A 27,719-nucleotide genomic window follows, 5' to 3' on the forward strand; every position below is an offset into this window, starting at 1 on the left:
TTGTGCTTTAGTCTCACAGGATTTCCTTTCCACGGCGATGTTCCTGTAAGTAACAAAAACAGGAGTCTCGGTGTGTGTGCGCTCAATACTAGCAGGAATTTTTCAGTGCATGTTATTAAACCCGTGTTTGCAGCATGTTTCTGTTTCAGCAGAGGCTCAGCTTCTTTTCAGGTTTGCTCTTACTGGCAGGTAATTAAAACCTCTTTTACTCCTTTTTTTGTTTGTCACAAATTATATGTTTTCTATTAACTTGATCTTAAAACATCTCATGGTGTTTGAGTTGAATCTTTTCTCTATTGTTGGTTCAATATATGGGCTCAAATTTCGAATCGGGACATTTTCTGATGATTCATAAAACGTCAAAGTTATTAAAATACATTTTTGTGAATTTCCACGTAGGTAATAATATTGATCAACATCCTTATTTTAGGTTTAAGTTGAACGGTGTGTGTTTGTAGCTTCATTGTTTTTCTGTAATTTAGCCTTGATTTACTGTTTTTAATTCTTACTCTAAAAATAGAACGCAAAGTTTTTACAAGTGAGATCACAGGCAGGTTATCGACAGTTTTATCTATTTCTGCACAGTTGCAACATGCCATGGTAAACTGGTGTGTAAAGAAGGCAAAAGTGGTCCGACTCACGAATCCATGCAGGCCGTGTTTGACATGCAGCCCTTCAGGCCAGCTGTAAATCTCAGTAATCCCACCGTCGCCAACATCTCCTTCACCCTGTACGCCGTCCTCGGAGTGGTGAGTAAATGCATGCAAACTGAGGGGAAATTAGCTAATAATCTAATAATAATAAATCTAAAACATGTAATAATTACCACAATCATTCATTGTTATTTTCTGCTTTTCAGAACGAAAAAGCTCAGTTACTCACTACATTTCTCTGGCTCCGACTGGTGGGTGGGTTTCATAGATGCACAGATAATTCATGTTTACACTGATTAGGAAGTTCACTGACACTTATTTCTGTTTCCTGGCTGCAGTTCTGGCACAACGAGTATTTGGTTTGGGCGCCTGAAGAGTGTGACGGTGTCGCCAGGATTTCTCTCCCTGTTAAAGAGCTGTGGTCTCCAGACATCATCGTTTATGAGTTGTAAGTTACCTGTTTTTTTTTTTTTTCGTTTTTTTTTTCTTGATTTATTTTTCGGCATGCACAGACCTTCAACATTCATTTAGATAGTAACTGAATGTCATGACCTTTACTGTTTCAATGATAATGTTAGTGTTGCTGGAACTGCAGTGTGGGCCCCTGCCCCCTCTTTCTTTCAGCCTGTTTGTATGGCAACAGCTTACAACAGATGTCTCATCAAGGTTCTTCAGAAACAGGCCCAGGTCATATCAGGTTACATAGAATTCAATTTGGTCCAAATTCAGTTCAGATCATTTTAATTCAGGTAATCCTTTGGCTGCATTCAGATCCTATTTCATTTAATGAGATCAAATAATTGACTTTTAATCAACTTCAGTATATTCAAAGTAAGCTGGTAAAAGGTTGTCTATCCTTGGACCAATCCCTCATCATGAAAAAGAAAGTGGGGCAGAAGATTTAATACTCAGCATCAATCAAACATGGATTTTATTTTCTTATTAATGAAATTCTATCCTAACAATTTAGTTTCCCGCAGAAAAGATTAGAAAATGACTGTTGCGCTAACATTATTTTAAGGAGCGTGTCACCTGGGATGTATTTTCTCTGTGGTGTCTACAAATGAAGCAGATGTTGACTATGCTGTATTTGTCATGCATGCAGGGTAACTCCCTTGCTTGCTTCTTGACATTGAATTTTACATTTCAAAATATGGTGGATCTATTCCTGCTACTGTTACTTGAGAAAACCTGTATTTAAAAAAGCCACAAAGAAACATTCATTTGTGGTCAATCAGAAGTGCAGCAGAGGGATAACAAGCGAGTGCAGACAAGTAAGGAGAAAAGGGAATTACACCTGTGGCTTGATGTTAGAGCTGCAAACAGGCCTGAGACTAATTAAAACCCTGGAGTTGTACTCTAATGGTAAAAAATATATATATATGAAACTAGAATTTACTTGGCGAGACTATATGTCCTGCTTGGGTTGGGAATGCCTGGGGATCCCCCTGAATAAGCTGTAGGAAGTCCCTGAGGAGTGGGATGTCTGGGGTTCCCTCCTGGATCTGCTGCACAGAGGAAACTCTGAGAGTTTCTCCTAAAACACAGTAGAAACATATTGAATGTTTGCACCTCTCAGCTTGTGCTTTATAATAAGGAGGTGTGCAAACTCTGGAGCATCAAAGCAGTTCATCAGAAAGAGATCCAGATCAGACAAATAAAAAAACACAGGCATACATACAAGGGCCACGCAGTAAACAGACGTTATGTTTTCTGTCAAAATGCATCTCCTAATCTGCTTCATTGTCCCCTGCTGTTTCCTCCTCCACTGCCTTCCAAGTGTGGATGATGATGTTTCCCAGGCATGTCCTTACGTCTACGTGAACCACACAGGACACATTCGCTGGGACAGGATGCTGCGGCTTGTTTCGGCCTGCAACCTGGAGATCTTCAGCTTTCCTTTTGATGTGCAGAACTGCACTTTCACGTTTGGCTCCTACATGCATACGAGTAGGAAAGCTTTCTAGGTGTTTTAGCAAAAAAAAAAAAAGAAAAACAGGGAGCCAATATCAACATTCTTCTTATTGCTGCACTTCCTCACACTGCCTGGTAATTCTTGTTCTCAGTACGTGACGTGAGAGTCAGTCCAGCTCTGACTTTTAGCGAGATGTCAGAAAACTCAAAGCAATACCTGGAAGCCAGTGGAGAGTGGGAGCTGGTGGACATACTGGGCGAGACGTCCATCCTGCAGTTTGGGGTCGACGAGTGGGACATCATCACCTTTTGGGTTTGAGAAATACATTTTTACTGATTTCACAAGATTTAAATGTACAAATGCTGTTGCTAGGGAACTGTAGTTTGTTGTCTGCAAGATTGGATTGAAAGTAAGTGACTTAGAAAATCTGGCATGTTGACCGTATACTAGTGAAAATTGTTGCCTAGGAGCAGAATTACTTATAATTCTTGCTCCTTGAGAGAACCAGTTCAATATCCAGCAATAGATTATCTTTTGAAAGTAGTCAAGTCATTTGTGCTTCCGTACAATCAAGATGGCGGTAGAGTATCCGTGTGTAGGAAATGTGACATCACAGCTAAAAGGTCATGAACTTCCTTTAGGATTCAGCAGAAATCAAAACCGCAGGTGTGTAAATGTGCATAAATTAAAATTAGCAGACTTACGGCTGCCTGTTTTTCTCTTGTCCATTAGGTGGTCATAAGGCGGCGCCCGGTGCTCTACGTGGTCAACCTGCTGATCCCGAGTTCCTTCCTCATGCTCATTGACATTCTGTCCTTCTACCTGCCGCCCCACAGTGTGGACCGGGCCTCCTTCAAAATGACCCTGATCCTGGGTTACACCGTTTTCCTGCTCATTATGAACGACCTGCTGCCCAGCACAGCTAATGGAACGCCCCTTATAGGTCAGAGATTGTGTTAAGGGCGTACTGTGATGAAATAAGGTCTGTGTTGGTTAAAAAGAGTTTGTTGCCAAACTGCTATAAGATTTTGTATCATAGCTAAAGTTGCAGAATGTAACTTTCATAAAAGAAAAAAGTTGTTTTAAATTTGTCAAATTTGACAATATGAGAGTATAATATAAGACAGATCATTTGTGAAAAAGTTGAGGTCCTCTGCTTTCTCCCAGAACCTGCAGAAATACACCGCTTAGACTGAAGTGACCAATCAGAGCCAGGAGGAGGGTTTTAGCGCTGTTAATCACTCTTGTGTTCACCCTTTTGCTCTTTGCTTTTTGAAAAGGCCATATTTTTACATGCTGCAGCTTTGACGTGTTACGTGTTCATCTTCATCAGGTATCTATTTCTCGGTGTGCCTGGCTCTCATGGTCATCAGTCTCCTGGAGACAGTCATCATCACCAACGTCCTCCATCACAGCTCCATGAAGTACCAGGAGGTTCCAAACTGGGTTAGAGTCGTTGTCTTCAAATATATCGCAACCATGATCTGCTACCGGTGGCCCGAAGGCGTCTCTCCCACAATTAAAACACGGGAGGATAAACCTGAGAGTTCAAACGGCAGCGCAGGCGCGTCGGTCATCCAGCCAGTCAGTCAAGCAGCCGACAGGCACCGAACCTACAGTGGAGGTTCGAATGTACAACTGATTTGTTTATTTTTTAATTATTTATTTATCTTTTATTAAATCATTATATTTTTCAGAGATAAATAAAAACTGCATTGGAAATTTCAGGAAATGTACATTTTTATTTTGTAAGAAGGGTGTCCTAATCTTCTTACAATTATAATGTGCAAAGCTGTTGATTTTGAGGGTAAAAATAACGCTACTCTGGATTCCGTCTCCTCTGTCGTAGACACAGTTTCTCTGCCTGAGCTGCAGCTGATCTGTCAGTACCTGAAGGACCTCCGCGCACATCTTCTGTCGGTGCAGAAGGAGAGCGAGCTGCTGGACCAGTGGTGTCACGTAGGATACGTCCTCGACTTCCTGCTCTTCCGCATCTACCTGCTTCTGATCAGCTGCTACGCCATGGTCATTATCACCATGTGGTGCATCTGGATCAGTCAGACCTAACTGGACGTGGGTCAAATGTGTCAAATAATCACAACCTGACGTAAGCTGTATTTGTGCAGATTATTTGTTACAAATATACCCAGACTCGCATTTTAAGATACTCTGGTTTCCTGGGATTGTGGTAGAGTTTGTGTTTGTTGTTGAATCTGTATGTATCTTGTGTTTTAAAGTTGTAATATGTTATAGCAGTTATAAAAAAAAAGACATTTTGATTAACAGAAAATTGTGATTGAAGTCAATTTCACATTTGTTGTAAAGTTTATTTTGTCAAAAAAAAGTTCTTGTCTACCTGTTACATTTTTTTTCTATTTAGTTTTATTCATCATCTTTATTTTAACAAACACATTTATATGTATATCAGCATGCCATGTAGAGATATGGCATAGATAAATAATATTGTTTATTTATCAGTTTTTGCTGTTAACATCATTTAAATAAAATATGACAATAATATAAAATGAAAAGTCAGAGCTTCAATTTTGTTGTTTTTGCTTTTTTTGTATGTGTGCACTATAACTTTTACCTGAATGATTGCATAGTTGTAAATTTATTATTGTGTCTTGGTATTGTTTTTTTTTTTTTTTTTTTAATTGTCCATTATTTTTAATGGAAGAAGTTTGCAGTTTGAATTAGTTTGTTGTTGATTCATATCATGGAAGTGTATCCAGAAAGGATTTAAGAACCAGCTGTAAATCCAAACACTATCTTTATGCAAATACAGCCATAAGAGCTCTTATTACGACTACCGAGGCAGTAAAGGCTCTGAGTCATGCGCCTGTGTCCCAAATTGAAAAGTCAATATTAGCTGTTGGAGGAGGTAATAGTTACGGATGAAATCACATGGCAAAAGCAGAAACAACTCCGGTCGATGAGCTAGTCTACAGAATATAGTCTAAGGAACCTGGTGTGAAAATTATGAAGATTTCAAATATCAAACCCTTTGCTCTAATCCTCATCTTTTTCACTCTGTTTCACGGTAAGACAGTTTCTTGACGTGTGCATTTTGTCTTGTTTTTATATTTCTACATTAAGTCTTGTCTCAATAGGTACATGCAAATAACATAGGAAGTATAATTTTATTTTATCTGCTATAAATAATGTTTTAATTTTCTGTCTCTTTTCCAAAGGTTGTGTAGCAGCTTTAAACTGCACCAGTCCATCTCCCGAGTCCCTGTTTAAGGAGCTTAATAACCAGTTATTCCATCAGAACCCCATCCCTCCTGTCGCAAGCTTCTCAGAGCCACTCAACATAACAATCGGCATCACTGTGGTTGGGATTTTAGGAGTGGTGAGTTTAAACTATTCATTCATCAAAAAAGAATTTTTGCCAAGAATGCAAACGGGCCAGCAAGTGGTGAGAGTGGAGGGTTAATTACGTCGAGTTGCTGACTTATATGGTGACGTAAAAAAAAAAGATCAACTTCCTTTAAGAGAGAAAATTGGGCTGTACATGCATGGGGTTTTGAAAAGACAGAGCAGACACACACAAGAACCACAGGCCTAGAAGTAACTTGTGTTCTTTAAGATACTTATTTACCTGTGTATGTGTTCTTGAGTGTGTGGTTAAATTTGCTTTCTGTATGTAATCAAAAGTACTGAACAGTGATCAGTGGTCACAATCATCTTGCAGTAATTTAAAAAATGTTTCATTTCTAGGATGAAAAAACCCAAACGCTGACAACTTTTTTATGGCAAGTTCTGGTAAGAGAATAATGAACTATATGATGCAATGCTTGAGATAACAAAGATCATTTCTGTAGAATGTCGACATTTTCTCTCTATAAATATGTTTTTTGTTAAATTTACGATGTGAAATTTGATCTAATTTTCAGTTGTAATGATAATGAACTTCTTTGTAATGTGATTAATCTACTGACCAGGGGCTTTGTTTGTAATTAAATAGGAGTGGAAAATAGCAGGACTCAGCTGGGATGAGCAGGAATGTGGAACTGAAAGAGTCTCTGTACTTCGGGAGAAGCTTTGGGTTCCAGATGTTCACATCTCAGAGTTGTAGGTCTAATCTATTTTCATTCTTTGTTGCAGTTTCTATTAGAGATGTTAAACAAGTATTATTTAACAACTTTATTCCACAGTAACTTAGAATTATAAGGGAAGTTTTAATCAAAATGTTTTTAGTACAGCAGGGAACAAAACTGAATTTATTTCGTCTGGCTTTTCTCTTCTTTTTTATTTCAGTATGGATGAGAACAAATCTCCTCAAACTCCCTACGTTTACTTAAACAACACCGGTCATGTTTTTGATGATAAACCCATTAGAGTGGTCAGCTCCTGCAAGCTGGAAATCTACAACTTTCCCTTTGATATCCAATCTTGCTCGCTGACGTTTGGGTCATATCTACACTTTGGTGAGACAACTATACAACATTTCCATTACAAAAGAATAATATCTGAACTGTGCAGTGCTTCCTACACAGTTTAAGATCTATTTTTAGATCTTAAAATGAGTTTTTACTTAGGAAATATTGTACATTTACATTGTAAGTCTACAGTAGCAAAGTGTTTCACTTTCAATGGTTATTGACTGACTGCTGAGCTCTCAAAATGAATGTTTGTCAAGCTTCGGAAATACGGATGATTCCTGGCGTGACAGGAGAAGAGGTTCTGAGTGAGTCCAAAAGTGTGCTGGAGACAAACGGAGAGTGGGAACTCTCCGACATAAAAGTGGTTCCATCCGACCTGGAGCTAAATGAAGGAAGCTACTCTGAGGTCCAGTTTCAGGTGGGCTTGTTTTTTTTTTACTATTATACGTTTCTCTTTTCTGTAAAAAAAAAAAAAAAAAAAATGCATGCATATCAAAACTGCAATTACAGTAGTTTCAGAATCAGCATCCACCTCCCTGTAGCAAGAAACATTTATCTAAAACAGGGACAAATGTATTATTAAAACAGATTCTGCTTTAATTTTAGCTTTCTAAATGATTTTTCTTTGAGGAAAGAAACTGACAGACTCAGAATTACAGCAAAGCAAATCATTAAATTGTCTAGCGTAAGATATTATTATGCACATTATGTGATGGCCTGGTACAGTATAATATATTACAGTAAAGTTTAGCATAGCATAACACAGCATAGTTTAGCATATTACAGCATAGTGTGGCATAGCATATGGTGATATAGTATAATATAACATAGAATAGCGCAGTGTTGAATAGTGTAATACATTAGTAGAGTAGAGCATAGTATAGTTTAGTATATTATAACACAGTGTGGCATAGTTTAGCATGGAATAGCACAGCATAGCATAGTATAGTGAAGTGCAGTATAGTGCAGTACTGCATAGCATCGTGTGGTGCAGTGTGGTCAATATATAATACAGCATAGTGAATAAAGTTTAGTCAAACGTAACAGTGTGGGAAAGTACAGAGCCGTATGAAATGGATGAGCACAGTATATAGTGTGTGGTGTAGTATAGTACAGTGTAGTGTATCCTGTGTATCATCTGCAGCTGATCCTGCGCCGCAGACCAACCCTTTATGTGGTGAACCTGCTGGTCCCCAGTTGCTTTCTCGTCGCTGTGGATCTCATCAGCTTCCTGCTGCCTCCTCAGAGCGTGGACAGGTCCTCGTTCAAGATGACCCTCATCCTCGGCTACACCGTCTTCCTGCTCATCATGAACGACTTGCTGCCGGTCACAGGAGACAGGACACCCCTGATCAGTAAGAGACACCTCAGATTTGGTACATGGTCAGTTTTGCATACTTTACAGCTAAACTGTTACTCTAAAAGGCGCGTCAGTTACAGCTGAAAATACATTCAATGATATTTGACAGAAATAGAGATTGAAGTATATTCAAAATCTATACAACAGTATAAGAAACTCCAGTGAGGAAAAAGTACTAAAGAGGTGCGATTAACAATCACAAACAGAGGCACAAAACAGCAAGTCTTCAATTAATGGCATGTGATTGTTTATATAACCAGATCAAGTTTCTCCTTCAGTCTAAATGTTCAGTCTGTGTTGGCTCGGTCTCACACTTCATCCATATTTCTACTGAACAGCACCTCTTCAGCACCAATGTTAGCACAGGCGTCGTGTTTATTGACTTAATGACTACCAGATCTTATGAGGAAGTTCTGATCTAAACAGAAATGAGTCGGTGACTTCGCTTAACTCGGGCTATGCTCTCTGTGTGTGACAGACACACCTCTAAAATCAAGTCAACCTGCTTTCTGTGAGGAGATGAGCAGCAGGTTTATCTGGTTGTTATCTAAACTTTGTTTCCTGATCAGGTTTCTCACTCACAAATAAACACAAACACACAGAAACAAGCGTGACGTACCCTCCAGCGAAATATATTTAACTAACAATCTCTTCATTGAGGATAAATAAAGTCCGACTTGTGTCAGTCTTAATTGCTCTGATGTTTCCTGCAGACGTGTTCTTCTCCATCAGCCTGGCTCTGATGGTGGCCAGCCTCCTGGAGACGGTCTTCATCACCAACATCCAGTTCAGCTCCAGCCAGTACAGTGCCGTGCCTCACTGGCTGAGCGTACTGGTGCTGCGCTATCTCGCCGTTGTTGTTTGTATGTCTCCAAAGAAGAGCAACAGAGTTACTGTCTGCCTCAACCCATCTTACAAAGGTAAAGTACCTTGTGAAATAAATAAGAAACACAGCAGACGCCATGTTGGTTGGCTAAGTGAAGTTTAGGATTTGAAGAAATTCTAAGTAGTAGATGAAGTGCAAGCTACATATCTGCAACAAAGAGCATTTCAAGTTTAAAATATATATATATTTATTTTCCCTTTATTAACGACTTTTGTGCACATAGAAATATCTCCATACTGTATGTAAAATGATTGGCAAAGGTTACAGAAAAGAAAAAAGACAAAGACCCTCTGCATAGAGATGAAACTCAATTATTATGAAATGAACCACTGGATAAAGTTTTAACACTTTTGCTGATGTTGCACTTTTGCAACGCCAGCAAAGTGCTGGTGTTGCATAAAAAGAGCAACACTGGCCCTTTTTATGTCTCAGATGTATTTAGATGTTTTCAGTACAGAAAGCAAATAAAAAAAAAAGTGCAACCAAAAGCTACCTTCTTTCGTCACAATAAATATGTATTACAGAAATCAAAAATGAATTTAGAAAGGCTTTAAACCAAACAATGCACACATAAAAGGAAAAACAGAATCACAAGACAAGAATCATTTCCAGAAAAATGTCGTTAAAAATAAACTTTTCTTTGCCTGTACATAAATTTTACGGCCAGACTTTAAGAAATGGGCGTTCTGTTTTCAGTTGCATGTATCAAAAATGGTTTAAAACCCATCAAAAATCCTCTTGTTTCCTCAGATTCAACAGCAAAAACAAACTCCGTCACCATCTCAGGAAACCAGAGCATCTTAAAGGAACCGCATCCAGTGAAGAAGGCCTCCAGCCCTCCTGCTGCTCCCCCAGAGCCGGCTCTGGAGGAGCTGAAGAAGCTGACCAGAGACCTCACAGCCATCCGTCTCCAGGTGGACAAACACTTCCAGGGGTCCAAAACCGCAGAAGAATGGCAAATGATTGGGATAGTAATCGACCGTCTGCTGTTCTACTTGTACATAGTCTTCATTATTGCAAGCTTCATCACCATTACGGGTATCTGGATCTGGAATAATACATACGCTGCATAAGTTACATCTGAAGGGATAAAAACACCGAGTTTAATGTTTTTATTTCCATTAAATCTGCTTATTTCCATAAAACAAAAAATATTTAGCATACAAAAAGTACAAATCAGAGCTAACATTACAGAGCTGCTCCAACATGCTGCCACAGTGTTGATCCAGTTCATGCTTTGTATATTAGCAAAAAAGCAAAACACAGACAAGCACTCTGGAGTCATCTGGTTTCATTCTAAAGGACAGAAGAGACATCTAGTGGCCACCTTCTTATCTCTAACTTGTTTATGGTTATAAACATGCTATAAAAACCTGCAACATGAACACATTTTGTATAATTCAGATGACTTCTGTCAACACACGAGACTGTTCTAATGTAAAACTGGATTTTTTTTTTTTTAAATGGTCATGTTATGTTTGAATTAGGAGTTTGTAAAAATGTATGTTAAAACGTATAAATTAATTTGATTCCACAATGTTTGTAATCAATAAAAGTATATTTCAAAGTCACACTGCCACCACTAGATGGCACCACCGTCTACAAAACGTGCTGATAATTGTTAATCATGACAAAATGTAAAGGATGACCCTCCATCACACTGATAAAGCAGCTCTGGGTTAAATGGAGCTTAAAAAAAAACAGGTATGTTGCCATGGAGAGCTGGGAAGTCATAAGAATAAAATTCTAGTCAATTTTAATGCTAAAATGATTTTTAAAGTGCTTCAGTCAGAAAAAGCTGAGCAGTCTGACATATTAAAAGTTAATAGCCACTATTTATTTTCTAACATTTAACTCAGTCTTGCATTTTTGAACTTTACACATTTTATATGCAGAAAATAAAATCTAAGATATTGGTTAAAGCTCTAAAATCTGAAGGAGCTTAACCGTAATACAAACCATTAACTAAACATAACCTGAAAACATTTTAAACTTCAAAGAACACCGAGCGACACCAGAGTTTTAACAGTCTTGCCAGTCATTTATTGTGAACATCATTACATACTCAAAGCAAATCAAGAATAAGAACAACAATTAACATTTTTAATAAAAGTTTTTAACTCTGTAGTGCACTTTAAGCCTCTTCGCTCCTCCTTAACAAAGGCAGGTCCAAGTCAAAGCTGAGCAGAGGAGCTGGGCGGATACTTTGTTCAAAAGCTTTAAACTGAAAAGTCTCTTTAGTAAAAAAAAAAGAAGAAAAATCAAGTGCATAAACAATGAATGGATCCATTTTGAAGAGATTAGCCGTTAGAAATTAGAAGTACAAATTATCCAGTTAAAACTATTTTTGCTGATCTAATTTATGACAAATAGAACCATTTGTTAGCAATTTGAAACCTCAAGAATAAATATAATATACATTTCTGCTCATTTATACTGGTCCACAGATGAAAAATATGAAAATCTAATCGTTAACATAAGTGCAAAACACTTTTCTAAAAAGTCTAAAATGCAATTTTTCACCTGATCTCATTTCTTTAGACAACACATGAAGTTACCTGGAGAGAAAAAAAAATAAAATAAAAATGTCACATAACCCCCAAACATGAACGGGACGATAATTTTAAACCTCACCTCTAATGCAGAAAGCCAATTTGCTAAACTTGAGTTTAACCTAAGAAAGTGATGAATTAACATTAGATCAAAACCGCTTTAGGCATCATTAGAGTCTGTAACATTTCAAGCTCAAAGTTCACGTTCTTAAAACAAACATTAGCAGAATTACATCCAAACTCCACCAGAACACACCGGATTAGTGCAAAGAACCAAACACGCAGTTATCTCAAAAGCTGCAACAATAGAAATCAGCAAGGGCAGCAGGTAGATACCAGCACTCACTCAAAGTCCACTTTAGTTACCACACACACACACACACACACACACACACACACCAAGCAGCAGGACGACTGGTCATTTCCAGTTTTACCGATAACGCTTGCAACAATGACACCCGTTCCTGCAAATTCAGCTTTGCTGAGACACTCCACCATCGTTTCCATTACATGTTCATTGGTCACAAAAGAAGTGTCAAAGTCGGCATAAAACACAAAACATAAGGCTCAAAAAATAGAAAAGTACATGGTAAATATTTTCTTAATGTTCAAAATAAAACAAAACTGCAGCTGAAAGGACCATTTAAACAATTATTACTCGTCAAATCTTAAAAGTTATGCATCTTTAAACTTCCAGTGTTATTCTCACAAATAGATGTATCCTACCATGTTGGGTGTCAACAAAACAAAATGTCAAACTAATAAAAGAAGCATCTTACCAGTATGTGTAAAGAGGGCGAAGCCTTGGGCTAAATCAAATACTCCTACTTTGTTGACAGATTGGTTACATTTCACAACACACAAGTGCTGAAAGTTAAAGATGGTCTTTGGCTCGTGTTGCACATAAAACTGCAAAATTATTAGCATCAAGTGACTGTGCAAGGCCGCAGGTTTGATCTCTCATGCAGAGCTGGTCTATTTGTACAGGAATGATTCAGCACTGTTGAGGAACGCTGGTAAGGCGGAGAAGAGTTACACAAATATAATAAACTTAAAATAATTTTCAATCAAAACAATTAATCTCAACAGATTTTTGAGGAGTAACGGCTGAATTGTTAGCTTGTTAGGTTTAAGAAATTAAATCTTCAATGTGTCACTTTTAAAGAATGCCTTAGTTTTTTTTTTTTTGTTTGTTTGTTTTTCCCCCACAGTGTGGAGAAAATTCTGTTAAATTTGCATAATAATCGATATACTTTTCAAGCATTAATAAAAATAAAGTGCATATCTTGAAGGGGCTTGTAGAAAACATTCATCTCAAAACTCCACTTCCATACGTGGCGATCTGGTCAAAAAAAAAAAAAAAAAAGCTTTCTCTGGTGATCTGAGAGGAATGAGCTAGAGACGGGGAGAAGGTCAGAGACTACAATCATTGTCGATTTGTCCTCCAATTCTTCTTCTTCTTTCCTGAGGTCACCGTGTTGCCGGCACTAAGTCCCTCCCCCTCCTTCGTCCTCTTGCTCCTCCATGTTTCTGCGTGCCATCCTCTCCCGGCGCTCAGCCAGCCTCCTACACCGGGGGCAGTCTTTACCCGTCCTGAAGCAGCTCTGATGGTAACAGGCGTGGCACTCTGAAAGGGAGGAGGAACACAGGAACATTAGCAGGCAAAAAGACAACTACACGTCAGACTGCATGCAAAAGCCAGCCGCAAACAGGTTCAACCAGTTGCACAAAAAAAAAAGTAGCCAATCAGAAGCAGAGCTGAGGGAGGACGGGCGTATAAAAGGCACAGAGGTGAAAGTCAGCGAGGCAGATGGGAGGAAGCAGTTCGTGCCCTCAGAGCCTCAACATTAAACCTGCATAGACTCGTCCTGATACTCATTAGCAGTGAAAGCAGTTTCAACCTGTGCAGCACTTGATTTCATTTGCCCTCATACGAAATAAAGTGGAAAAACATGTCTAAGATGATGGATTCATGAGATGAAACTCAAGGTGAATTTAAAAAAACACGTTTATTTCATGTTGAACTGAAGATAAAAAATAAATAAAAAGCCACAACTGTACAAGGCATAAATAATCTCTTCAACATCACAGATGAACTCTAACAGCAAACCGAAAACTAGCAGATGAAAGAAAATCGAATAGAGAACAACGCAAGTGATCAAACTAAAATCCTCCACTCGCTCAGGCAGAGAAACATGAGGAGAAACCAACTCTGACAGGCGTCCATTTTGAAATTCAGAACCACAAGGAGTTTCAACTATAAACACGAGAGAGGGGACGCACACCTTCTGTGACGTCATTTAGCAGCATTATTTTTCTAATGAGGGCAGCCATTCAAAGCTAAAGAGAAGAAAATATGACAGCTGTTCCTCCTGGAACCAAAAGGAATAGCTTGAGTTTAACCTAGAGGTACAAATTATCCAGTTAAGACTATTTTTGCTCATCTAATTGCAAATCAGATGCCCACCACCATCTGGCAAAATATCTACCCACCACCAGCTGTGCAACCAGAAGAGCCAAAACCAACACCAGCCCAGTAACACCAGGAACGCAAAACAGCAAATGAAGAAAAGTTAAAAGATTCCCACACCACAAGAAGATCATAAGGGTGTGAAACAGCAGTGAGAGATGTCTAAAATGGTTGAGAATATTCCCAAAAGACCATGATGTTCAAGCTGCAGCTCCACCCACTGTCCCACAACACACCAAATTACAGTTTTATACACCGTTAGAGTGGATTTAATAAATGACAATACATTAAAAAATGGTTTATAAAGAGGCTAGGGATGTCCCGATTCAATCAGTTATTGACTGTCAAGTCAAGTTAACAAATCTAATTAGTAAAATGTAGATATTAAGTGGGTCTAAAGATGCGGAAATTATAGGAATGTTGTTGAAAATTAAGCACTGTCACGTCTATAAAGACAGGACAGAAACTCCTGATACAATCCCATACTGCATAGTGCATGTGTATTGGGATCAAGGATGTGCAATTAACAGAGCTAAACTGTTTCACCATGAAGGCACATTAAGAATCCACTGATCATCTGTTAAAAAAAAAAAATAAATCTTTGAGCCATTGGTTTCAAGCAGCTAGCATGCCGATGTGAGTGAAACATGATAGATGCAGACAGCACACTGTAGGATTAAGTAATGCTGTTCGTCATATGGTGTGATATGACAGTCACAGCTGCATCACTTCTGTAAAAGTGGTACACATGTGCACAGATGCAGTCCTAGCCTGTTTGGCGCCCAGGGCGAACCACCCAGGAGATCTTGATGTTGTTTCTATTACGATATCCTGCCACCAATATGACAATCTACCCACAGGTCTAGTCTACACAGAGTTAATTTCCGTATCAAAACAGAGAGCAAATATGATGGCTGTTAGTGAAGCATGAGTTAACTGGCTCAAGCTGTTAAGGATAAAAATATATACAACAGAAGCTGTGTCAGAAGCTGTGTCAGTCAGATAAATGGTTGGAAGTAAATGACAAAGATATGTTATATTAGTAGATTGAATCTGTCCAATAGAGATTCTGTCGCTGTTAAGAAAAACATAGGAGAGGACCGTCCAGAAGAATACTGGTGAGCGAGTTAAATACTACACATTCACAGCAACACTGCAATAGTGTGGCATTTACTGCACTGTAATGCTGCCGAGTCATAACGCACGTGGAATCGGTTGTAAGAAAACAGCAAACCGGTACTCTGTTTTGGTTTTATCGACTCTGATTCACGTTTTTTAAAAAAAAAAAAAAATCTCAATCAGGACATCCCTAGTTTTAAACCCATTTTCTAAAAATAAACATACAGCAGGACATGGCTTTGAACTGAACAGATTTTGACAAGGATATTGCTCTATCTAGAAAACAGTCAAAATCTCAAGTCTCTAAATTGATCATTAAAAAAAAAACTGTAAAACAAGAGAGAAAATGTAGAAAAAGTGTAAAATGTGTAATAAATGGAAAAGAACCTTAAATAAAAATATAACAAGTCTTAAAAGTGCTTTGCATACGGCTCATACTTTTACCTGGCAGTTATAACAAAATAGTGCTCTCTAATTTCAAGAAACAGGCTTTATTAAACTTTCCAGATAAATAAATCTTCCTCAGCATCTACTCTTGACCTCCAACTCCTTCATCTCCATCCTCGGTCTCTCTGTTCTCTTCTGTGGACGCTCCATCCTCCCCGCCGCTCACCCTGCTTTTCCTGCCCTTCGTTAATCTCCTGGCTTTGCGGGTTTTTTGATTTCTCCATTTCGTCTCTGCTGTACCCTCTCGCTCTTCCTTCACCACCTCTGCATTTACTACCACATCACTTTCGCCGCTCTGTTCTTCCTTCTCCTCCGTGCTTTTGTTTTTTGAAAAAACACTTGCTAGCTGATGTGGTTTCAGTAGTTTGAAGACGGAAAATTTTTCAGTTTTTACTGAATCTGTGTCTTTCTGAGCTTTCTCTTCCTCCTCTGTTCTTACCAGTGATCTTTTTATACACTCTTCATTTCCTTCTTCCTCTTTCGATTTCATTTCTTGTTCATTCTCATCGTCTCTTTTTGACAAACTCTTTACTCGATTACCCCTGCGCCCTTTCCCCTCCTGTCCTGCTTCATCCAAACTCTCAAGGCTGCTGCACTTTTCACTATCACGTCTGTCTTGCTTTAATCTCTTTATTCGTAGAGCCTTCAACAAACTCACTTTTTCTCTTCTTGCATGTTCATCTTCACTTCCCTTGCTCTCAAGCTCTTCCTTCCTCTCCTTTTCAGCTCTCCCTATATTCTCCTGTTGCTTCTCACTTTCTACAATCCAGGGAACTGAGTTAACCGTCTTCCCAGCACTAAAATGCTGAAGCGCTCCCTCTCTCGCGGATGAATCCCTGGACTCCTCCTTCTGTTTGTTTCCTCCATCCTGCTGCTCTCCGCTGTTCACCTCCTGATCTACCCCCAGCTCCTCTCCGCCCTCCCCTTCTTTCCTGTCTCTGGAAAGCGCTCTCGCCAGTCTACGAGGGGTCGGGATCTTCCAGTCTCTCCAGTTTAGTTGAAAGGAAATGCGGGAGGACTGGGGTCTTGAGGGCTCACCTTCGCAGCGCTGGCACTTGCTGAGCTGGAAGGGGAAGATGATGTCTTTGTCGTTGTTGCAGAACTCGCAGACAAAGCCCTTTGCCTGACACAGCTGAGGGAGAGGGAAACAAAAAATTATTAAAAACTACTGGGACAATGTGAAGTAAGGCTGAAACGATTAATCAGGTTAAACGTGATGAATCGACTATTGAGGTGATCGTCAACTAATTTAGTAATCGAATAATTGTTAAGCTGAAGCATACAGGCTCATAAGAAGCCCATTATGCTAAAAGAAAACAGAGCAGTAATTAGACTGAAACTGTACAAAANCAGGCTCATAAGAAGCCCATTATGCTAAAAGAAAACAGAGCAGTAATTAGACTGAAACTGTACAAAACATATAAACATTTTGCATTTAAGAATAAAAAAAAAAAAACTATTTCTGTAAACATGTTCAACCCAGAACTATTAGAGTAGCATAGTTTTAGCTTCAGCTGATATAAATTATGTAAAAAAAATAAAATAAAAATCCAATTATTAATCAGTTAATTCAAATAATATTCAACCCTACACTGTATTAAGGCAAGCAGAAAGAGCTGAACTTTTAAGACACAATTGATAGACACTCAAGCAATGCTGTGTTGTTGCATTTTTTTTCTATTTGAAAGACGGAAATGAAAAAATAAATTCCTCCTTTACAGTATTTATTATACTGTCAAAAAGGCGCAAGTGTTTAATGGGCTCTTCTCTTTGCACCTCAGCTTCCGCGTTCGGGGAAAAGCGGCTCGATTGTTTCCGATCCAATAAAAATATCATTTCACACCAGGGCTTGGCCAAGGTTTGTACATCGATCCGAAGCCCCAACAAGTCAGCTGGAGAAAGGTTTTAAGATGTATGCCTCGTTATACATTTAGTGATACGAAGGTGAGTTTTACTTAAACTTTGTGGCTAACATTAACCTTAGCTTATGCTAGTAGGCAATATTCTCGGACATTGTTCTTGTACAAATGTGCTATTTAAGTATCTAAACATTCTAACGGACAATGTTTTTACCTAATTTTCAAGTATACTATGAGTGTTTATTGTCGTTAGTGTCATAGACTAACGGGGGAGGTTACAGTTTGGGCTTTTTACTTCCGAAGCCTGACGGAGCTCAACAAGCCTCATAGCTTAACAGTAGCGCAGCTCTGGTGTCAGAGATCTGGTTCAGCTGTTCAGGTTAAAAGTTGCTGCTTTTAGAAAATATGACCGTGTCTTTTAAGGTCTCCGTGTTATTTCGTTTTATTACCTTTGCATGTTTCTTGTGAAGAGCTCGAATAGGACGGTGTTTACAGCAGTATGTACAGGCGGATCAGTTGCTCGGCTCTCTCGTTCCCCATAAACTCGCTCTTTCAGGCTGAATGCAGAAGTGATTCAATGGAAATAACTCAGGGAGGCTCCTTTATTTATCATCCGTGTCCCCTGTATTTTTAGGCTGAGCCGGAGTGAAGTGAAGGCTGCAAACTTTGTGTTGTGCAGCATTAGCTTTAACTGGTAGTGGCAAATATTTACAAGCCACCATCTTCTTAATTCAGGATTGCTTGGAAATTAATGAAAACTTAAAAGCCCATTATATTAGGAAGACAACAATGTTCATAGTATTGTGTTTTTTGCATCTGAAATACGACTTAGTCTTTTCTACCAGTCATGGTAACTCAAAGCAGAAACAAGTGAGCCGCATTAGCTCCTGGAGATGTGACGTCAACGCCGTAGGTGCAAAGAGCCCATTGGAAAAAATCTGCAGAATGTGCCAGTTTATATTTTTATCCGGTTAATCATCAGAAAAATCGATAACTATTATAACAGCACTAATATGAAGTCAACCAGTTGTCATAGCAGCTGTCTTACCACACAACCAGCTACATGCATGGTGCCCAGCTTAAGCAGCTCTTTCAACCGAGGAGCCAGTTCTCCGTTGCGAACAGCAGTAAGATCGTTGAGCGAGAAGAGGTGAAGGTCCTCGGTCAGGTGACCCGGCACGCTGTCGAACTGGTCAAGAACCCTGAAAGGAAGACGCAGAAATAAACGGGTGATGTTCTCCAGTCCAGTAGCTTTTTCCATCCCAAACAGGCTTTGGTTAATGCGAACAGAGAGGCTTACCCTCTGGCAAAGCGACAAGTCTTGAAGAGATTTTTCATGTGAAAAAGTTGCACTCTTAAAACCTGAAGAAAAATGTAAAAAAAAAAGTTACTGAAGTATTCAATACTGAAAAAAAATACTACATAAAGAGAATTAAACAGTTTTAAAGAGCTTCTGGTCTAGAGCACTGCTGAAATCCAACCCTTTTCCATTCAGTAAGTGCTACAAGTTCATGTTATCCACAACACTCTTCAGTATGGACGCCATTAGTGAAGGAGGAAGATTCAAATTCAGCCATTTCCACCATCACAAACGTGAAAACATCTAAAACTGAAGTCAGAGGAAGCAGAAAAGTTATAAGAAGCCATTTTAAATAGGTAATTTTTCACAGAGACGCATTGACTGCTCCTTTTAAACAAGGGGTAAGACTTCAGAAAATAATAAATTATCTTGGCAGGACCAAAATAGAGTTAAAAAAAAAAAAAAAAAGCAGCAAAAACTTTGAAACATGTCCAAAAAGCCTCAAACAACTCATAAAAAAAGAAACTTCAGTAAATATCATCATGCTTTCCTTCAATCGGTTCATCTCTCAAAGAAAACCCCAAGAGTCAAGTGATCTAGTCAGCTGACTAATGAGCTTCAACTTTAAGTAAACGTGAACAGCAAAGTCTAAATCCCTAATTATAATAAAAAATATATAGAAACGGCTACGAAAACAGATTTTAAATTTTAAATAAAATTTTATCAGTTTATTTATTTAATAAGTTTTGAGCTTTTCTTTTTATTTTGGGGTCATTTCTTTTTAATTATTAGGTATAAACATCAGTGCTGAGAAGTTTAGGTTGCCTCGCTTGCAGAATAAATTTACTTGAACGTAAACCCACAATAATGTAAACCTCAGATATGGTTGGTGGTTTAAATAAATTTTCTTTAGGAAGAATCCGTTTTCCATTGAGCTGTGTGAGAAACATTAAAATCCTGTTTCTGGCCATTTCTTTCCTCCCCCTGCAGCTCAGTAATGCTGTGTGCCACTGAAGCAGCATTAGGAGACTTTTTTTTTTTAGCATCATTTTAACTGCAGCTGATAAATGCTGAATGTCTCTATTCATTCCACCTCACTCAAAATGCAGCAGGTCACAAGTTTGTTATTTCACTCTTTGTGGACTCGATATTCTTCCCTCTGGGATGTTTGTGAGGATAAGAAATGTCTCCTTTAGCCGAATGCAACCCGTGAATCTTCGTAAACATCAGCATGGAAAATGTTACCGCCTCTGAACTCACCCTGACAGACTCCAGAGACTTGATCTTCTTGTACAAGCCGTTGTTGATGTCACTCGGGTTGAACAGAGGGTCTCCTGAAATCTTGCTCAACAGGTCCCGGGCGAAGTTGCTGACGTAGTACTTGCTGAAGTCCCACTTCCTGAGAACTCGGCCGGGAACGATCGCCTGGGCGTTCTCGTGGCAGCACTGGCAGAAGTAGCGGCCGAGGTACTCGCAGTATCGCAGTCGCTTGATGTAGTCTGAGGCGAGGGCAGCCAGCAGAAACACAACAGGAGGAGAGAAGACGTAGTCAAACAAAAAAAAAAAAAAAATCTAATTGCCACTTTTTGTATAAATTTGATCAATTAAGACAAAAAAAAATTAGGCGATTTTCAGTCTGATTTGCTCAAACAGGTGACAACCAAACTGACAACTGTAACTATAATGCAAAAAAAAAAAAAAAAAGAGTATTTTTAATAGTAGAGAGTACTTAACATAATTGAGATGATGAATGAAGCTATTAAAAGCAAACCATTTTTCAAAGAAACGAAGAAAAAAATAAAAAAATAAAAACAGACTATAAATGAAGTGTCTGTCAGTCTATTAAGCAGGACTTAATATTGGATGTCTTAATGTGTCAGAAATGTAAAACCCAATTTAAAACCATTTTGCACTTTGTTTCCATTTGTGCATTAGTATTACTGTGGCTGCCGGTCATACCTGGGTCAATTTTGGTGCCGCATCCAGCACAGCGGTAGTTCTGCTTGGCAACAATGATCTTCTTCCTGAAATGAAACAAAACACCAAACAATTTGGCTATTTAGGTTGCAGTGGTCTTATGGAAACTGACATCTACAATCCATTTTTCAAGTAATTTTTTTGAAATATCTTTAAATGTGAAAACAAAGAAGACTGGTTTACCTTATGGCATTACTAAAAATATTTGCTTGTTAGGTCCTTGACTTCATCACGTGTTAAAAGTTTAAATTTCAACTGTTTTAAATAAATCCCCAGGGTTTGTTACAGTCTTATTTGGCAGGTAGCTCTGATAAAAAAAATGAAGCCCCACATGTTGCAACCAAGTCAATACATTTTATGAAAAGCTTTTCAATAAATAACGATTAAAACAACAGATTTAAAAAGGCAGCAAAGTGAGGGAGAACTTATGTTTACGGACTTTGGTGCAGGATGGATGTTGAAGATGATTTGCGGTCTCGGCGGCGCCCACTCGAGGTTGCCTCGAACTCGAATCCTCAACTTGTAGATATCTGCGTGCTCTCCGTCATCAGGAGAGATGGGCAGAGAGTCGGGAATAGGCAGCAGCTGGTAGGAGACGAGAGTAAAGCTTAGATACGCTCCACTGCTTTCCAGAACATGTTTGCAAAACACAAAACCTATAACTATTGTACGAGGGACCATCATGTTTTTGTTCAGATTAAAATGAGACGTTGCACCTTCTGTGGAGCATCGTGCTCTGGAACCAGCCAGTCGAGCTCTGAAGCTGCAGGAAGCTGCATGCCCTCGAACTGCCTGAGCAAACCCATCGCCACCGACTCAGCCGAGTTAGACTGGAGGAAGGAGGGAGAGCTAAAGAAAAACAATAGGAACAACATGTAAATACCTCTTAGAGGAAAAAAAACCTGCTTTAGCCACACCTGTTCTCTGCTAATCAACAGAAGCGCAACAAAACCCCCCAGTCTGGTTAACAGTGCAGAAAAGATGCAAATTGATATAAAATGGAAGTTCCTGAAAAATGTCTCTGGAGGACAAATGAGGGGTTTTCTCTGGTTTTATTGTATCAGTTTACCTTTTCTGAGAGATTTAAACTTGCGAAATACAAAAACATTGCAGAGAGTAAAAAACGATTAGAAAGATCAAATAGTACCAGAATTCAAAAGATAGAACCAAAAAAGACCGAGTTAATAATGCACAAAACTGTAACTTACATGGATTCAGAGCTCAGGAAGGACCTGCCACTGGAGCTTACACTGCGCTTTATGTCTGCATCTAAAGACACAGCGAGAACAGAGCGGTTTAATCAGAGGACATCAGAGGTTTACAAGTTTTAACCTGCAAAACAAGGTATCCTCACTTTTTTTTTGCACCACTGGTAGAGATTAGTTAAAAGCAGTAAAATAAATTAATCTTGGATTACAGTACAATACGAAACTGTTTTTACAAACTTTGCTACTGCCACAACCAGAGAAGCGCCCAACAATTCCTAACGAATGAATCTGAAGCATTTTGGTACTTTAAATCGAATTTAAAGCTGACTAGAGTGTTGAGAAACTTTTAAATCAGTAAAAATTGTGACTCATTGTTTCCCTGGAGGAATAAATATAAAGTGAAATAGAATTAGAATTAATTTACTGTCATTGGGCAAAACAGTACGACAAAATTTTAATAGCAATTTTAAAAATGCAGGGCAAATAGATAAATAGTTATCCAACCTTCAAAATGGGAAAGATAAATTAACATCTCCTTCAAGTAACAAATGGTGTTTAAAGGCCAAATATTTTGCCACCATTCACAGCAAAAGTCTTTGAAGTTTTATTTTATTTATTTTACACTAGTACAGATCTCTACCAGAGGTGCTACCAATTGTGAAGGGTGTTATACCATAAAATATTCAAAGTGTCTCAGGGATTTAAAGACTTCAATGCTACAAATAGAAGGAACATAATTCTATAGCAAGTTAAAAAGCAAAAACTGGAAGAAGTTTCTCATTAGCTTCGTTTCCCATCAGGAAGTTAAAAAAAGAGAGAATTAGCTACAGGAAGAGTACAAAAAGCCATTACAGAGTTAAATTGAAGCATTTTAACATTTAAACTTTACAAAATAAGGAATCTACTGAAAAAAAAAAAAAAAAAAACATTTCGTTGATTATTAAATGAAAGCAGGAGCATGCAGCAGAAGCTTGACAGATTCTTCTACATCACCAAAGAAAGGAAATGAGTAGAACAGGTTTGGTAGAGCAGGAGAACGCCTGCAGGGTTTTGTTTTTTTTTCCCCTCTCATCAGTTTCTCTTTATCGCAGGATCAACATTTCGGCTTGTTGTCACATAGCACAGATTACACTCAGAGCCTTTCACACGTACAACAATAGACGTTCTCAGCAGCAAGAGCTGGTAATCAAGTCAATAAAAAGGCTTTTTAGCTCTGCAGAGGAAAACATCTGCATAATTAGAGAAACAGCTTGATTTGGATGAGTAAGCGTGAGACGACGGCTCTGTTTGCGCTGATTATTCAGGCAGGTTGGTGACTGAAATTTGACACGATTTTAGTCTGTGGCAAAAAGAGGAGTGAGGTGCGATCATAACAGAAAAATTAAGAGACTTTTTGTTGAGGAATCTACCATCAAGGTGAGCGATGCTTTAAGTTGCATGAAGCAGAAAATAACGGCAGGTCATTATTATTATTATTAAAAAAAAAAAAACAGGAAACACTTAATATGTTGCTTCCCGTTTTAGATATTGAATCCCAGTACCTACAAAAAAAAGAACAAAATGTGCTGGAAACGTACAAGAGGATTATAAATACTCACTACTATAAAACATAAAATAATGAAGTGGATGGATTATGATAATGGAAGAAGCTACAGTTACAGCATGACGCCATTAGTTTCACTCATCTCCTCCTTTAAAGCCGACAGATAAAGGCACACCTGTCTCCTGCACCACCAAAGCCTTGAAGCAGCAGAGTAACAAGCACACAGGTCAACTCAGGTGAGGGGGCAGCTGGCTCGTCTCCAAACAAGACAGAGTAACACAGAAACTAATCTCACTATTAACAGCTACTTCTACAGAAAAAGAAAAAAACAAAAACAAATCACTCTCTAATTATGAAGTTGGTCTGACCATTGTAGATGTTCAAATATGTCTATTTATTAGCAAATTATAACTCACAATTTTGAGGCCAATGACCAGGCGTTTTACTTCCAATAATCGTTATTTTAGAATGAACAAGAAAAGGCCTTTGTAAATTGAATTAAAAGAAAAGGCATAGTTATTTTTTTTCTGTACTTTTCCTAGAACCTTAACTGTTGTGCACAACGACAAACTATATCACAAGTCCAGCAGAAAAGAAATACCATCACATAATAATATCCTAATAGAAACGTGTTTTAAGATGAATTTATAGTAACTCTCAAAATAACTCATACCACAGTTGAAGAAAAATTAAACATTACTTTTTTTTTTTTTTTTAAACAAAAATCTGAAGGAAGTGGTGTGGAAAAAAAGTTAAAGGAGGTTCTCTGGTCAGGATTGTAATCTTGCACTGCAGAGCACCCTGAACTCGATTCCCAAAACAAAGACGGTGGTGGCAGCATCATGATTTGGGGGACGCTTTTCAAAGCAGGAACAGTGAAGCTGATCTGAGCTGACAGCGACTGGATGAGGCCATGCAACAAGAAAATGTCTGAGACTCGGCAAAAGACTCGCTACTGGAGTAAAGCTTCAGCAACAAAGTCAAACAACTAGCCTACAGGTAAGAGCTACACTGTAATGGCACGTGCCAAAGCGTAATCATCCAATTATGAATCTGTGGAAAGACTTGAAAGCAGGTCTGCACAAGTTCCATTCAAATCTGAAATTAAGACGTGCAAACCTATTAAAGACAAGCTGAGGTTGTTGTACAAACTATTTTACACCGGTTGGCTTAAACCATTTATGTTTATGTTATAATCTATCCCTCACAGTACAGTATATCGTCCTTAAGTTTACATTCTTTTAATCTCTGCATTAAACTACATGTCTCAATGTTCTGTCACTTTGCTGCTGTTGCACGTTAATTTCTCCACTGTGGGACAATAAAAGTCATTTCTATTCTATTCCATTCTTTTTGACTCTGGGTCACTAAATAAAATGTGTCACGCTTCCCAGGTTTCTTTAACAAAAACTACGCCACTTTCATTTCAGTTCACAATTACGGTCGATTGCCTGTTGCATAAAATTTCAAGCACTTTCTAAGTACTTATAAATTTGTGGTTTGAACATGTCAAGCGGTATGAATACTTTTCAAAGTCATTATAAATTACAGACTCTTCAAAAAGTCCAGTGAAGCGTAAAGCTGGTATTTTTTTTTCCCCCCAGTTTGGATCAGAGCCACCCGCTTCCTCTCAGTATATAGAGCCGTACGGAGCTGCGTCAGCCGCGAGTCAGCCAGCAGATACCTGAGAAGAGGGAGGCGAGTGACAAGGAGAGGCCGCTCTGAGACACCGCCAGCAGGGTCTGGCCCTCACAGCCATCTGAGAGACAGAAACTAACATTCAGCACTGCCACTGCCCACAGGAGCACACCCACACCCACTCAGACATTTCAACACTGGACACAGAGGTGTGTTAGTGTTCCAGCCAAACACAGTCTGCACCAAGAAGGGAGCTGTGAAGGTCAAAGGTTAATAAATCAACAGTACTGAAAAACGTAAAGAAACACACCCGGGTTTAATGAGCACACATCCAAGAGAGTCATTAATTATCGACATAATGCATGTTTAGACGTAGATGTTCTGTTAATCATCTCGGGTTTTCAGATGACGGGAGATTTTATGAAGCTTTTACAGCCGGAGCTCCCATATGAGCCCCTACTGGGCTCGTCACGTGTCGCCAGTAGGAATATTTTACATCCACAGTCAGCAGACTGGCCGCTGTACTCTGACCTGCAGGTTATAGGAGATGATAAAAGCTGATTGGTGAGCAGCCAACGATGTTATGAGATGATGATTCATGAAGAAAATGGAGGGGGGAAAAAATAAAACTAAAAAAATCAATTTACAAAAAATGATTTGGGAAGGATATAAATTAAATACTTTCTGTTTGGATTAAAGTAATAAATTTGGATCTTTGAAAGCAGCTAGAAGGGAAGTCGATCCCCTGCATTATTTACACCTCACTATATTGATAAAACTGATCAACTTTTTCTTTTGTAAAAAAAAAAAAATAATAAGCCATCAAATAAATTTGTAATTTTTTTTCCATTCTCATCCCTCGTTCCCTCTCTTTACCTTGCAGTTCACACTCCTCCACCTCCTCGGCCGAGCCGGAGTCGGACAGGCCCTGGTAGGAGTCCTGAGAGCTCCTCCTGGAGCCTCCGCTGTCAGTGGAGTGGAAATCTGAGCACAAGGAAATAGTTTCAACAAGTTATGCAAAACAAATATGACTTTTTTTCTGAAGATGTGCAGAACCCATGACTGGTAAAAAGATTGTTAGGTTTTCTCTCATGTTTTGTCCCATATCACATCAGCAACTAAAATAGGTAAAAAGGCTAAAGCCCCCCCCTTACCAACAAGTTATTTACATAATTTAAGTGTCATGTAAAATACTAATCAGTTGAATATTTTAAGAGAGAGCTGGGTGTTGAGTTGTAACTTGGCGTACGGTGCTGGGAGGTTGTGAAGGGCGGCAGACGGCTGCGGCGGATCTGCTGCCTCCTCAGACGGATCTTTTGTTTGAGCTGCTGAATCTCGGAGTCGCTGTCTCCCTCCTCCTCACCGTCCTCCTCCTGGCGCAGCATGTTGTACTTCATCAGCTCAATGGCGGCGATGAGGGACTCCGAGATGCTGAAATGAGCATTTTCCTGCAAAGCATGGATATTACCCAACATGTTGTCTCCCAAATTTAAACTCTTCATGTTCCTTTGTCATCCTGTTAAACCGTGACCCCGAGGTGAATCATGATTCTACCTTTTCTAGGTCAGCACAGCTGCCAAAGTCCTGCTCTGATAGGTAGCTGATGAGGCTCTGTCCCTTCGATGGCTTCCTGAACATCCCATCCGGCACACTGCTGTACTGGGGCCCATCTGATGTCAACACAGTACGCACAACTTTAAGTCAATACGCAAAACACACAAACAAGGGAAAACAAATTATGTCTGATTAAGCTGTATCTTATTATATCTAGGAATTTGCTCAAAGTCATTTATAAACATGTTTTTTTGTTCTGCAGAATAAAAGGGATGAATTTTCCAAAACTTTTCACTGTAAGATTTTGCTTCCGAGATAAATTAAAATTATTTATTTTAAGAATTTTTCCAAAACCTGTCAAAAAGTTGTTGTTTTTTTTATCAACAATAAACATGTTGGAGTAATATTATGAGCAATATTTAGGTCATCCAAACAGCAGAATCTCAAAATAAACATTTATTTTGAATTTATGGAAGTAAAACTTTATACCAGCAAATCATTTTATAGTCACATAAACAATAAATGTTTTTTTGCTTTTTTTCCTTGCTGGGAATCTCATGTTTTCTTGTCGGCTTAAAAAAAAAATAAGAAATTGAAGTCTTTTCCTTCCTAGAAAGATTTCCTGAAAATTTCCTTTTATGGTTTAAAAGGAAATTTTAAACCATAAGAGGTTTAAAATTTCCAAGTATGCACAAGAGCTCCAGTGCAAACTTGGAGCTCTTGATCTGAATTAAAAAAAAAATTCAGTAAAAAAAAAAAAGAAGAAAGTATTTAGTCATACCCGATATGTTAATTATCGGGTATGTGTTTAATTATGCGTTTTGTAGTAAAATAAAACCAAACTTCTGCT

The 27,719-nt window shown here is 38.6% G+C and overlaps 2 protein-coding genes across 5 annotated transcripts in view; one reads left to right on the forward strand and one right to left on the reverse strand.

Annotated features, from left to right (window-relative positions):
* On the forward strand, positions 1-11,765 carry LOC103130402 (uncharacterized). Its single transcript, XM_016665992.1, has 19 exons — positions 1-189; positions 586-749; positions 860-904; positions 992-1,101; positions 2,434-2,603; positions 2,720-2,880; positions 3,301-3,511; positions 3,902-4,192; positions 4,418-4,632; positions 5,527-5,611; positions 5,763-5,923; positions 6,292-6,336; positions 6,539-6,645; positions 6,832-7,001; positions 7,214-7,374; positions 8,101-8,311; positions 9,030-9,236; positions 9,953-10,265; positions 10,373-11,765. The coding sequence occupies exons 1-19, from the start codon at positions 135-137 to the stop codon at positions 10,386-10,388; spliced, it is 2,898 nt and encodes a 965-aa protein (XP_016521478.1). The 5' UTR covers positions 1-134; the 3' UTR covers positions 10,389-11,765.
* Positions 11,229-27,719, reverse strand: part of rubcn (rubicon autophagy regulator) — a 25,407-nt gene continuing 8,916 nt past the window's right edge. For 2 of the 4 annotated variants that reach the window (XM_007541799.2, XM_007541810.2), the window contains 13 exons: positions 26,870-26,985; positions 26,565-26,763; positions 26,192-26,299; positions 25,362-25,436; positions 22,135-22,195; positions 21,643-21,775; positions 21,366-21,511; positions 20,909-20,973; positions 20,210-20,448; positions 18,950-19,011; positions 18,698-18,851; positions 16,829-16,922; positions 11,229-13,381 (listed from right to left, as the gene is read on the reverse strand). In XM_007541799.2, the coding sequence (XP_007541861.1) occupies positions 13,242-13,381; positions 16,829-16,922; positions 18,698-18,851; positions 18,950-19,011; positions 20,210-20,448; positions 20,909-20,973; positions 21,366-21,511; positions 21,643-21,775; positions 22,135-22,195; positions 25,362-25,436; positions 26,192-26,299; positions 26,565-26,763; positions 26,870-26,985 (1,592 nt within the window). In that variant the 3' untranslated portion in view covers positions 11,229-13,241. The remainder of the gene's footprint in view (positions 13,382-16,828; positions 16,923-18,697; positions 18,852-18,949; positions 19,012-20,209; positions 20,449-20,908; positions 20,974-21,365; positions 21,512-21,642; positions 21,776-22,134; positions 22,196-25,361; positions 25,437-26,191; positions 26,300-26,564; positions 26,764-26,869; positions 26,986-27,719) is intronic. The other 2 variants (XM_007541817.2, XM_007541825.2) reach the window with 1 other exon arrangement.

The sequence above is a fragment of the Poecilia formosa genome, unplaced genomic scaffold (genome assembly GCF_000485575.1).
Source record: "Poecilia formosa unplaced genomic scaffold, Poecilia_formosa-5.1.2 Scaffold10, whole genome shotgun sequence".
Lineage (NCBI taxonomy): Eukaryota > Metazoa > Chordata > Actinopteri > Cyprinodontiformes > Poeciliidae > Poecilia > Poecilia formosa.

What these genes read in the sequence shown, in the direction of transcription:
- LOC103130402 (XM_016665992.1), top strand. Translation starts at nt 135, where the DNA reads ATGTTTCTGTTTCAGCAGAGGCTCAGCTTCTTTTCAGGTTTGCTCTTA. An exon ending in TGTACGCCGTCCTCGGAGTG is followed by an intron (nt 750 to 859) that starts GTGAGTAAATGC and finishes TCTGCTTTTCAG; the next exon opens with AACGAAAAAGCTCAGTTACT. An exon ending in CTTTTTCACTCTGTTTCACG is followed by an intron (nt 5,612 to 5,762) that starts GTAAGACAGTTT and finishes TCTTTTCCAAAG; the next exon opens with GTTGTGTAGCAGCTTTAAAC.